The sequence below is a fragment of the Mirounga leonina genome, unplaced genomic scaffold, assembly GCF_011800145.1.
Source record: "Mirounga leonina isolate KUSES-001 unplaced genomic scaffold, KU_Mleo_1.0 Mir_104, whole genome shotgun sequence".
Classification (NCBI taxonomy): domain Eukaryota; kingdom Metazoa; phylum Chordata; class Mammalia; order Carnivora; family Phocidae; genus Mirounga; species Mirounga leonina.
Genome location: NW_023270231.1, coordinates 14,202,114 through 14,214,994, shown reverse-complemented (window position 1 = coordinate 14,214,994; position 12,881 = coordinate 14,202,114). Strand labels below are relative to the sequence as shown.

Here is a 12,881-nt window from a genome sequence, read left to right as displayed (position 1 = left end):
CTAAGCCCAGAAGGAGAAGAGAAATAATAAAGATCAGAACAGAAATCAGTGAAATAGAAACCAAAAGAACAGTAGAACAGATCAACAAAACTAGGAGCTGGTTCTTTGAAAGAATTAATAAGATGGATAAACCCTGGCTAGACTTCTCAAAAAGAAAAGAGAAAGGACCCAAAGAAATAAAATCATGAAGAAAGAGGAGAGATCACAACCAACACCAAAGAAATACGAACAATTGTAAGAACATATTAGGAGCAACTATACGCCAGCAAATTAGATAATCTGGAAGAAATGGATGCATTCCTAGAGATGTATAAACTACCAAAAGTGAACCAGGAAGAAATAGAAGACCTGAACAGACCTATAACCACTAAGGAAATTGAAGTAGTCATCAAAAATGTCCCAAGAAACAAGAGCCCAGGGCCAGATGGCTTCCCAGGGGAATTCTACCAAACATTTAAAGAAGAATTAATACCTATTCTTCTGAAACTGTTCCAAAAAATAGAAATGGAAGGAAAACTTCTAAACTCGTTTTATGAGGCCACCATTACCTTGATCCCCAAACCAGACAAAGACCCCATCAAAAAGGAGAATTACAGACCAATATCCTTGATGAACATGGATGCAAAAATTCTCACCAAAATACTAGCCAATAGGATCCAACAGTACATTAAAACGATTATTCACCACGATCAAGTGGGATTTATCCCTGGGCTGCAAGGTTAGTTCAACATCTGCAAATCAATCAATGTGACACAAGACATTAATAAATGAAAGAATAAGAACGATATGATCCTCTCAATAGATGCAGAAAAAACATTTGACAAAGTACAGCATCCTTTCTTGATTAAAACTCTTCAGAGTATAGGGATAGAGGGTACATACCTCAATATCCTAAAAGCCATCTATGAAAAACCAACAGCGAATATCATTGTCAATGGGGAAAAACTGAGAGCTTTCCCCCAAGGTCAGGAACACGGCAGGGATGTCCACTATCACCACTGCTATTCAACATAGTACTAGAAGCCCTAGCCACAGCAATCAGACAACAAAAAGAAATAAAAGGCATCCGAATCAGCAAAGAAGAAGTCAAACTCTCACTCTTTGCCGATGATATGATACTTTATGTGGAAAACCCAAAAGACTCCACCCCAAAACTGCTAGAACTCATACAGGAATTCAGTAAAGTGGCAGGATATAAAATCAATGCAGGAAATCGGTGGCATTCCCATACACTAACAACAAGACAAAAGAAAGAGAAATTAAGGGGTTGATCCCATTTACATTTGCACCCAAAACCATAAGATACCTAGGAAGAAATCTAACCAAAGAGGCAAAGAATCTGTACTCAGAAAACTATAAAATAGTCATGAGAGTAATTGAGGAAGACACAAAGAAATGGAAAAATGTTCCATGCTCATGGACTGGAAGAACAAATATTGTGAAGATGTCAATGCTACCTACAGCAATCTACACATTCAATGCAATCCCTATCAAAATACCATCCACTTTTTTCAAAGAAATGGAACAAATCATGCTAAAATTTGTATGGAACCAGAAAAGACCCCAAATAGCCAGAGGAATGTTGAAAAAGTAAAGCTGGTGGCATCACAATTCCAGACTTTAAGCTCTATTACAAAGCTGTCATCATCAAGACAGTATGGTACTGGCACAAAAACAGACACACAGATCAATAGAACAGAAGAGAGAGCCCAGAAATGGACCCTCAACTCTATGGTCAACTAATCTTTGACAAAGCAGGAAAGAATGTCCAATGGAAAAAAGACAGTCTCTTCAACAAATGGTGTTGGGAAAATTGGACAGCCACATGCAGAAGAATGAAACTGGACCATTTCCTTACACCACACACAAAAATAGACCCCAAATGGTTGAAAGACCTAAATGTGAGACAGCAATCCATCAAAATCCTAAAGGAGAACACAGTCAGCAACCTCTTCGACCTCAGCCGCAGCAACTTCTTCCTAGAAACATCACCAAAAGCAAGGGAAGCAAGAGCAAAAATGAACTATTGGGACTTCATCAAGATCAAAAGCTTTTGCACAGCAAAAGAAACAGTCAACAAAACCAAAAGACAACTGACAGAATGGGAGAAGATATTTGCAAATGACATATCAGATAAAGGGCTAGTATCCAAACTCTATAAAGAACTTTTTAAACTCAACACCCAAAGAACAAATGATCCAATCAAGAAATGGGCAGAAGACATGAAAAGACATTTTTCCAAAGACAGCCAAATGGCCAACAGACACATGAAAAAGTGCTCAACATCGCTTGGCATCAGGGAAATCCAAATCAAAACAATGAGATACCACCTCACACCAGTCAGAAGGGCTAAAATTAACAAGTCAGGAAACGACAGATGTTGGCGGGGATGCGAAGAAAGGGGAACCCTCCTCCACTGTTGGTGGGAATGCAAGCTGGTGCAGCCACTCTGGAAAACAGTATGGAGGTTCCTCAAAAAGTTGAAAATAGAGCTACCGTATGACCCGGCAATTGCACTACTGGGTATTTACCCCAAAGATACAAATGTAGTGATCCAAAGGGTTATGGGCACCCTGATGTTTACAGCAGTAATGTCCAAAATAGCCAAACTATGGAAAGAGCCAACCTGTCCATCAAAATTGAATGGATAAAGAAGATGTGGTATGTATATGCAATGGAATATTATGCAGCCATCAAAAGGAATGAAATCTTGCCATTTGCAACGATGTAGATGGAACTGGAGGGTATTATGCTGAGTGAAATAAGTCAATCAGAGAAAGACATATGTCATATGATCTCAGTGATATGAGGAATTCTTAATCTCAGGAAACAAACTGAGGGTTGCTGGAGTGGTGGGGGGTGGGAGGGATGGGGTGGCTGGGTGATAGACATTGGAGAGTGTATGTGTTATGGTGAGCACTGTGAAGTGTGCAAGACTGTTGAATCACAGATCTGTACCTCTGAAACAAATAATACATTATATGTTAAAAAAAAAAAGAAGAAGATAGTAGAAAGGGAAAAATGAAGGGGGGGAAATTGGAGGGGGAGATGAATCATGAGAGTCTATGGGCTCTGAGAAACAAACTGAGGGTTCTAGAGGGGAGGGGGTGGGTGGATGGGTTAGCCTGGTGATGGGTATTAAAGAGGGCACGTACAGAAAGAGCACTGGGTCTTATATGCAAACAATGACTCATGGAACACTACATCAAAACTAATGATGTAATATATGGTGATTAACATAACATAATAAAATAAAATAAATAAAATTTAAAAATTCATTTAAGGAAATGAAAAGGCTAGGCACAGACTGGGAAAATATATTCACAAAGCATATATCTGATAAAGAATCTGTATTCAGAATATACAAATATACAATTGTATTTAGAACATACAAAGAGTTTCTACAACTCAGTGATAAAAAAATCAACCCAATTAAAATGGGTAAAATATTTGAACAGACTCTTCACAAAAAAAAGGATACAAATGGCCATGGCCAGTAAGCACGTGAAGAGACAGATGCTCAACATCACTAGTCATTCAGAGAAATGCAAATTAAAACCACAATAAGATACCACCACACAACCACTAGAATGGCTAAAGTTAAGAGACAGGCAAGACCAAGTGTTGAAAGAATGCAGAGCTACTGGAACTCTCACATACTACTGATGGGAATGCAAAATTGTACAGCCCTTTTGGAAATAGTATGGCAGTCTCTTAAAATGTCGAACATACACGAATCATAGGAACCAGCAACCCTACTATCAGGTATTACTTAAAAAGAATGAAAATATATGTCTGCACATATGTTTGCAAATGTTCTTAGCAGTACTAATTATATAGGCCCCAGGTGGAAACAACCCACATGTCCAACAATGGACAACTAGTTGATGGTACAGCAACTCAACAATAAAAAAAAAAAAGTAATATATACAACGTGAACCTCAAAAACACCATGCTGAGTAAAATAAATCAAACACAAAAACCATATGATTTCATTTATATGAAACTCTAGAAGAGGCAAAAGTGTAATCACAGAAAACAAATTAGGGATTGCCTGGGCCTGGAGATTGGGAAAGGGGATCAATGACAAGGGGACTCAAAAAAACTTTCAGGGTGACACAACTGTTGATATCGTGATTATGGTGGAGTTGACTCAACACTATACCTTAGTAAGATTCAGTAGACTATAGTTCATAAAGAATTAATTTTGTGTGAAATTATCTTAATAAAACTAAAAACAAAGTTGTTTTCAAATAATACACAGTGGCTAAAATGACTTTTTTAATCGTAAGTCAGATTATGTTAAATTTGAAAAAAAAAAGTTTCCTTGAACTCTTTTGTTGGCTTTCCACCATACTTGGGATAACATCTTAACTCTTTTCCGTGACACCTCTGGCCCTGTGAGAGCTGGCTTTTGCTCCCTACCTCTCCAAATCATTGCTTACACTTTCCTACTGCTCATCATGTCCCATCCACACTGGTCTTCCTACTCCTTGAACATTGAGAACACAGTCCTACCTCAGGGCCTTTTCACTTACTGTTCCCTCTGCCTGCAACACTTTGTCCCTGGGTCTTCCCAGGCCTGGTGACTTCATATTATTCAAGTGTCAACTCAGATGTCTCTTCTGAGAGAGGCCTTTCTTGATGTTACCTTTTAAAATAGCTCCTGATTCACATAACCCTAGCTTATTGCCTTTTAGAGACTTAACACCATCTGGAATTAATTTGTCCATTTATTTATTTACTTCTTATTGCCTTTCTTCTTTTCCCCTCTCTGGAATATAAAATCTCCATGAGAACAGGAAACTTGCCTTACATTAAACTACCTGTGGGATAGATGCAGAATGAATTACAGACCCGAGTACAAAAACACAATAAAATGCATGTGGTTACTGATCATCTCAGGTCATAGGACAGATATCTCCTTGAATAATAGAGTCTGGTTAATTAGCCTATTATTTGAAGTTTATGATGTATATGAAGTATATGACTGCTATATGACTGCCAAAGCCTATTTTACAAAGCTCACCATTTCTTCCTTGATGCGCTCTGTGATTTTATCAGTCGCTTCCTCGTGTGCATGGAACAAGCTGATGACGCTGGTATTATCAGGGTCTAAGATATTTCCATCGTCATCTCTGACAATCAGATCAAGCTCAAGAATTCTGAAAAGCAAAAACAGAGGGTGAGGATAAATCAGGGGAGGCTTAAGCCTTTAAGATGTTGGTGAGAAGTTTATACCAGAAAGTTCTCCTGGTCTCTGAGAATTGCAGACTTCCATGGAACAGCTCTACACCAACAGCCTTGCACACAGCTGTGAGGCATACTGGTATAGTTCAGCCTCTTTGGGTGGTACTCTGGCAGTGTATATTAAATTTGCTTAAAATGTATACCTCCTGCGATACTGAATCTAGAGAAACATCCACATTTGAGCGAGAACTTGTATTACAGCATTGCTTGCATCAGCAAAATGTTGAACAAAACCACAATGTCTGTCAAAGGGAGAATAGCTAAGTAAACTGTGACCTGTAATGGAATTCCATGTAGCAGTGCTTAACAAATATGATATAGCTTTAATATGTTTAATGATATATCTCAGTGAAAAAAATAAAGTATGGAAAGATGCATACACTAGGTTAATATAAACAAATAAACCGAGCCAGATATATTGTCAGGATGCATGTACATGAATGAAAAGAAAAAAGAGAAGGGTTTGGACAAAAAGTGCCAAACCACCAATACTACCAACAGGGGTACCTGTGAGGAGGGGTAGGACTCTGGGACCAAAAGGGGCGGAGGGGTCAAAGGAGACATGTGCCTTATCTTAAGTTGTTTTACAATGTGATATGATATAATATAACATAATATAACATAATATAATAAAATATAATATAACATATAGCAGAGAAGGTATTCATATGTTATCTATTGAACATTTTGAACACAGTTGCTGGGGAAAAAAATCTCAGATATATTGCTTGTTATCCACAGCTTGCTCTTTAGCTCTTTGACTTCCAGGCCACAAGCTTTCCCCTGCTTGGTATTGATTTGTTTCAACTGCATCTGTCATTCTGATTGACATCAATGATACTTAATAACAGCAAACATACAGCACTTGCCGTAAGCTCACATACGTTAAATGTTTTATGTATATTAATGCATTTTATGTACTATTAATACCCCCATTTTACAAATGAGGAAAGACCAAAGATATGGGGGCTAATTAATTTGCTCAAGATCACATAGCTAGTTAAAAAGTAATGTGGCATCCTGGTTGTACTCTTAACCTCTACAGTATATTTTCTAGATGGGAGGCACTTAGGAGCAGTACTGGATTAGGGGACCAAGGGTAGGTTTGCAGAGGCCTGGATTTGAAGCTGCTTTTGCACTTGATGTTGAGACGGAGGACCTCGCTGTCCATACAAAGAAGGTAGGGGGAAGTGGGCTGATGAAGACTCTGAGAAGGCCAACAGTGGTCCTACTAGGAACCATTATTGAGTACCAGATTCTGGAAGGCAGCAAGGACAAATGAAGGAGACTGTTTCCACCTCTTATTTGAGAACCAGATGAGAAGCACATCTCTCATCTCATCCAAATGCAAACAGAAGGGAGCCAAGGTTCACCCGTTTGTCCACATTGATTAGGAAATTAACTTCCAACTAGATATGACTCATAATGTTGCACAGCCATGCTGCCGAACGGGCGATGCTAAGGGGGAATAAATGCTTTCAACTAATGCTGAGCAGAGACTCGCGTGACCTCAGAAAAGATGGAGCATAGCCAATACATAATTTAATGCCAAGATCTCTCTAGCTCTTTTTCTTCAAAATTTATCAAAGTGGATTCGATTCTAAAATGTATGAATAAAACCTTCTTTAGGGTCCAGCTATCTTGGGATTTGGAGGAGTCATTTGAGGATTCCTCACTCCTTGGAGACCAAGGGGCTTGCCCATTATTGGTCTCACGTGGAATTTCAGAAGCTTTAGTAGTTACAGCCCAGGACTGTCAGAAGTCCCATAACCCAAGGTTAGGAAAGGCTGTCTCCCAATTGAACAGCAGACCATTTACTTTGGAGAAATGAGCATTCTGACATTCTCTCCTCAGAGGTAGTCCCACACTGCTCTCTTCTGTTTGAGAAAGTGATAAGATGAACCCAAAACAAGGGCAGGGGAAGAAGTCTCTACCATATGAATTTTTCAAAAACAAAAACATTTTAATGGTAATGAAAACAGAAATGGCTCCTTCTGTGGTTCCTGATCATCCTCTGGACAAATCCAAACTCCTTTATTTGGCACTTAGGCCTTTAAGGTTCCAGCCCCAGTCTGCCTTCCTCTCCATGTTCATGTTAATCTCTGAGCTCCTCCCACATTCTCCCCCCACCCCCAATTTCTTTACCTAATAATTCCCACTAGTCTTGTTAGATTCCAGGCAGATGTCAGCCACCTCCCTGCCTCCCCCTGCCCTCTTGTCTGTGCTTCCTGCTCTTGGGAAAGGCATGACTTCCTACTCCACTGTCTGTTCACTTCTCTCTCTCCCATATTAACCTACACTGTCCTTGGAGGCAATAGAATGCAGTAATAGTTAAGCACTTGAACTCTGGAGCCAAGCTATTGGTTCAAATTTCAGTCATCTGGGGCAAAATGACCTAATCACTCTGTGAGCCTTATTTCCGTCAACTGAGAAATAGGGATGATAATAGTACTTACCTACTTCATAGAGTTGTCATGAGATTTAACTGAATTAATGTATGGAAAGTGCTTAAAACAGCACCTGGCAGATAGTCACCACTCAGTAAGTTATTCTTAATTCTCTGCTTGCTTTTTGTTGTTGAGATAGCAGCTGTAGTTTGTAAATATCTGTGTCCTCGAGGCCTAGCAGGTGCTCAACAAAAGTTTGAGGTCTGAATGAAGGAACAAAGTGATTGATGGGAGAAATAGGCTGATTCTGGTCAGTGCTCCAGCCCTAAATTCCCATCCATCATGCTTCCCTGACTCTCACAGGAAGCCATCCACCCCATATTAGAACTCTGAGCTCCAAACACGCCAAGCTGGTGATAACTGAAGGTGTCCAAATCTCCCTCCCTTCCAGCTAAGTCATCAGGGAAGGGAGGCAAGAAGCAAGGGGCTCCCTAGCTCAGGGTCTCCGTTTCCAAGGATGCCTCTCACTTCCCCAAAGGGAAGTGACTGAAACCAGAAGCACAGGGCTGGTCCAAACAATGCTGCAGAGGCACCGCTGACCTGGGGAGGACCCTCTCCTCCTCCTCCCATCACCACCATTCATGCACTCATCTAGCTATCATTCACTGAGCACCTCTCGTGTGCAGACCCTGTTCCCGACACAGAGAGGTAAATTAGATAGCCACTGTCTTATAGGGTTCCCATCACAGCAGGGGAGACAGGCCAGTAAGGAGGTGATTACTGTGGAGGGTGCTAAGGGCCTGCAAGAGCACCTCACCCAGCCAGGGGTGGGTAGGGGAAAATCAGAGAAAGCTTCCTACGAGCGGTGACCATTTCTTCCAACCTTGGCCTTTTTTCTTAGGATGAAGAAACAACATCTGAAGGTCACAGAGGCCATTACTGCAAAGCAGCTAATCTCCCTTGATACTCACACTCCCAGCTGTGACCGTTCCCAGCTAACGATGTCACTGCACCAGTGGCGGCAGCAGCTGTGTGGCAAACCCTTCCTGTCACTTTGGGATGATGTGCATTATGAGCAGATTTGGACACGCTTGCCAGCCGCCAGCAGTGGAACCAGCAGAAGGACTGGGCTCCTGGGATGGGAAGCAGCTGTAAGCTGGACCCGTTGACTTTCCTAGTGCCTATGGATCTTCTTTCTAGTGCATACGACAAAGGCAAGAAAGCCTGGCTGCTGGGAAATTTCCTTCTTATCGCCTTAAATGGGCTCTTTCTACTTCCCCCTTGGGCCTTATGGCCCAGGCTTCTGACCCATTTCACAATCTTCTAAACCTGCCATGCTCTCTCATGCACTCCTACCTTCCTTTTCTTTTTTTTTTTTTCCCTACTTAATACTTCTTTATCTTTCAAAATTACCCTCAGGGTTACCTCCTTCAGGAAGCCTTCCTTGACTTCCTTCTCCACATTGAATTAAGAGTACTCTTGTTTTATAAGCCATCAAACTTACCACAATACATATTAGCAGTTTGCCTGTAGCTTACTCCTAACCAGACTGTGGTTCCTTAGCAGACAAGAGCTTTTATTTCTAGAGCTTCAACAGCTAGCAAGGTATCAGACCAATCATAAGTGTTCGAGACATGTTTGTTGTTGGGATGAATAAGCAAATGAGTAGGATTTAGAGGTCATCCAAATAACCAGGAGGGAGGAGTTCTCAAATGCATCCAGGTAGCATAGTGGCGGGCCTATGGACTCTGGAGCCAGATTGCTTAGATCTAAATTCTGGTTCTGCCATTAATAGCCATGTGATTCTGGACAAATTACTTGGCCTCTTTAAGGGCCTTAGTTTCTTCATCTGAAAACAAATGTGGACAATAAAACTGCATGCCCCATAGAGTTATAAGAATTAAATAAGACACTGAATGTAAAACATGTAGCATCAAGCCTGATACATAATAAGCTTGGATTAAGTGTTACTTGTAATATTATTATCACTACTATTATTATCAGTGGGTTGTCCTGCCTCAAAAAGATGTCTCATGTTCTCTTTAACTTAAAAGCATTCAAACTCCAAACACTTTCTGCTTCTTCACTTTTGAGGAAACACTTTTGTAACTATGCATATGAGTTAGCTGATGGCATGTGGCTTGGATAATTTAGGATGGGGGAAGGGACATTAAGTCTCACACTGGGATTTAAGGGAGAGTTTTGTAAGTGCAGAAATAAAATGACAACTAAGCCAAAAGTGAACCAGCATGATTGTGCTCCCCAGCCCCTCGGAAGTAGGTTAAATGAGTGTCCTAAATCTCTCAGCCCAGTAATAAGCACTGCATAAGCAAGCCCTCTCTCTGCTTGCATGTCCCTAGGTCCCACGGGGGTGATAAGAAAGGCACACAAGCACCGAGTTGGTAACAGCCTTCTCTCAAATAGAAAGTGGCAAACAACGCATCTAAAAATGAAACCAAGTTTCTCTGGAGGGAGACAGGGAAGAAGGGGGCTAGGTAGGAGAAGAGAGCATTTTTTCTGAGAAAAGAGAGACTTACTTGTTGCCATAGTCAATTTTAGATGTGACTTTCTGCTTCAGTTCCTTCAGCTCATCCTTGGGCAGAGTTCCTGAGAGGAGCTGGGACCGCCACTCCATCAGGTCATACATCATGGACTGCACCTGCATGAACCGTTCCTTTTTGCTGGCCTACAAGACAGGAAACAGTGCACAGTCACATGGACCGAGGGTGTGTTGGCATCTATGTGGCAAACTGTGTCAAAGTCAATCAAGCATGTTCAGGGGTCATGACATGGACATCTCTCCTGGCCCCTACCCAGCTATCAATGGATTGGGCGGTAGTCTCCATCATCCACATATTTCCTCCCGCTGGGCCACAGAGACTTCCAGAAATGAAAGTGATAATCCTAATCACTTCTGGCTAAAGAAAGCGTGATCTCTGGACTGCCATCAGAAAAGATACTCATTGAGCAGAAATGCCATGAATATCTGCTGTAACGCAGGTCCCAGAGCTCAAGCTCTTTAAGGCTGGGAACCAGGACCATTTTTCTGGTGATAAAGGCCTATTTCTAGGGCAGCATTCCCCCACATGTGACGTGTACAACCTGTGGGACACAATGGCTTTGGTGATACAAAGACCCAATGTTAAATAACACAGACCCATATGGTGATTCTCCTTCCATCCTTGTAGAAAGGAAGGAGAAAGGTGCAGTTTCATGGTAATATGTCTTTTTTTTAAAGATTTTATTTATTTATTTATTTGACAGAGAGACACAGCGAGAGAGGGAACACAAACAGGGGGAGTGGAAGAGGGAGAAGCAGGCTCCTGGCTGAGCAGGGAGCCCGATGCAGGGCTCAATCCCAGGACCCTGGGATCATGACCTGAGCTGAAGGCAGATGCTTAATGACTGAGCCACCCAGGCACCCTTCATGGTAATATGTCTTTAACCCCTCTTTCACGTTTGTCAGTTCCTTTTTTTAACAAAGAGAGAGAGGTCTTGAGCTCAGAGCTTTTGACAGGTACTATAGCAAGCATTTAATAACATTGCCTTGTTTTCATTGTTTTTATTTGAATAATGTTCTTCTAATCATGCCAAGCACTTTTGGCTTTCCATTTGGGAAAGCATATACAGACACACACACACACACACACATATGTATTTGTCCTTTGTCCCCAGTTCTTGGCACACAGCTCCTAAAGCCCTTGAAATTTCCTGAGTGATAAGAGCCTCTTTTCTTATTCATAATGGGCTCCTTTTGACCATACCTGAGTTTATGCTAATGACATGACTCTTGGTGGCCCCCTCCACAGCTTCTGGATGGGAAGCTGGATGCCAGAGGAATCTACCATGTGATTAGAGAGTTGGAACTTTCAGCCCCACTCCCATCCCCTTTCCCCTTCCAGGAAGGGAGAGAGGCTGGGGATGGAGTTCAATCACCCCCTTCCCCTTCGAGGAAGGGAGAGAGGCTGGGGATGGAGTTCAATCACCAATGTCCAAAGATTTCATCAATCATGCCTATGTAATGAAACTTTGATTAAAACTTCCAATCAACAAGGTTTAAGGAGCTTCCCAGATAGTGAACATATCTATGTGCAGGGAAAGCGGCATGCCGAGAGAAGGCATGGAAGCTCTGTGCTCAACCCCACCCTACTTCCCTTACCTGTGTATCTCTTCCATTTGGCTGTTCCTGCATCGTAGTCTTTTTTTTTTAACACTTTTTTTATTTTTATTTTTTAAGATTTTATTTATTTGACAGAGAGACACAACGAGAGAGGGAACACAAGCAGGGGGAGTGGGAGAGGGAGAAGCAGGCTTCCCGCCGAGCAGGGAGCCTGACGCGGGGCTCGATCTCAGGACTCTGGGATCATGACCTGAGCCGAAGGCAGACGCTTAATGACTGAGCCACTCAGGTGCCCCTAAACGCTTTTTTTTTTTAAAGATTTTATTTATTTATTTGAAAGAGAGAGAGCATGAGCAGGGGGAAAGGCAGAGGAAGAGGGAGAAGCAGACTCCCCACTGAGTGGGGAGCCAGACATGAGTCTCCATCCCAGGACTCTGAGATCATGACCTGAGCCGAAGGCAGTCACTTAACTGACTGAGCCACTGAGGCACCCCTGCATTGTAGCCTTTATACTAAAACAGTGATCATAAGTATAGCTCTTTCCAGAGCTCTGTGAATTGATCTAAGGAATTAGGAGACCCGAGGTGGAGGTAGAGAGGAATGATGAACCCCTGAATTTGTACTAAGTTTGGACAGAAGTGCGGGTAGCCTGGGGACCCAAGACTTGCAACTGGCATCTGAAGTGAGGTCAATCTTGTAGTTTTGAGTTCTTAACCTTATGGAATCTGAAACTGACTCTGGGGAGTCAGCATTAGAATTGAATTGAATTATAGTGTTGGAGAACTGGAAATCGTTGTTGGAATGACATGGCATGCTGTAAAATTCCTTACGTGAATTACTTAAGTTTACTAAAAAGGGAGCCAATTTAGGTATTAAGCAAATATAATACAGGTGGTATGCAGACATGGCAAGAATCATGAAGGTGATACTGGAATACCAGAGGTTGAAAGTTCTCTTCACTAAGGTAAAGGGCATGATGGACTTGATATTCAAAGATTTCTTAAGGGAAGACACCAAGCTTCCACGGTGTAGGTGTATGTGACGTTTAAAAAAGGGGTAGTGGAGGGGCGCCTGGGTGGCTCAGTCGTTAAGCGTCTGCCTTCGGCTCAGGTCATGATCCCAGG

At 41.8% G+C, this 12,881-nt stretch overlaps 1 protein-coding gene across 1 annotated transcript in view; it reads right to left on the bottom strand.

Moving 5' to 3' along the window:
- The window catches only part of DOCK2 (dedicator of cytokinesis 2), a 418,491-nt gene that overhangs the window by 373,427 nt on the left and 32,183 nt on the right, over nt 1–12,881 (bottom strand). The window contains exons 6-7 of the mRNA XM_035014007.1: nt 10,175–10,323; nt 5,030–5,165 (exon numbers count right to left, since the gene is read on the bottom strand). Coding sequence (XP_034869898.1) covers nt 5,030–5,165; nt 10,175–10,323 — 285 coding nt within the window. The remainder of the gene's footprint in view (nt 1–5,029; nt 5,166–10,174; nt 10,324–12,881) is intronic.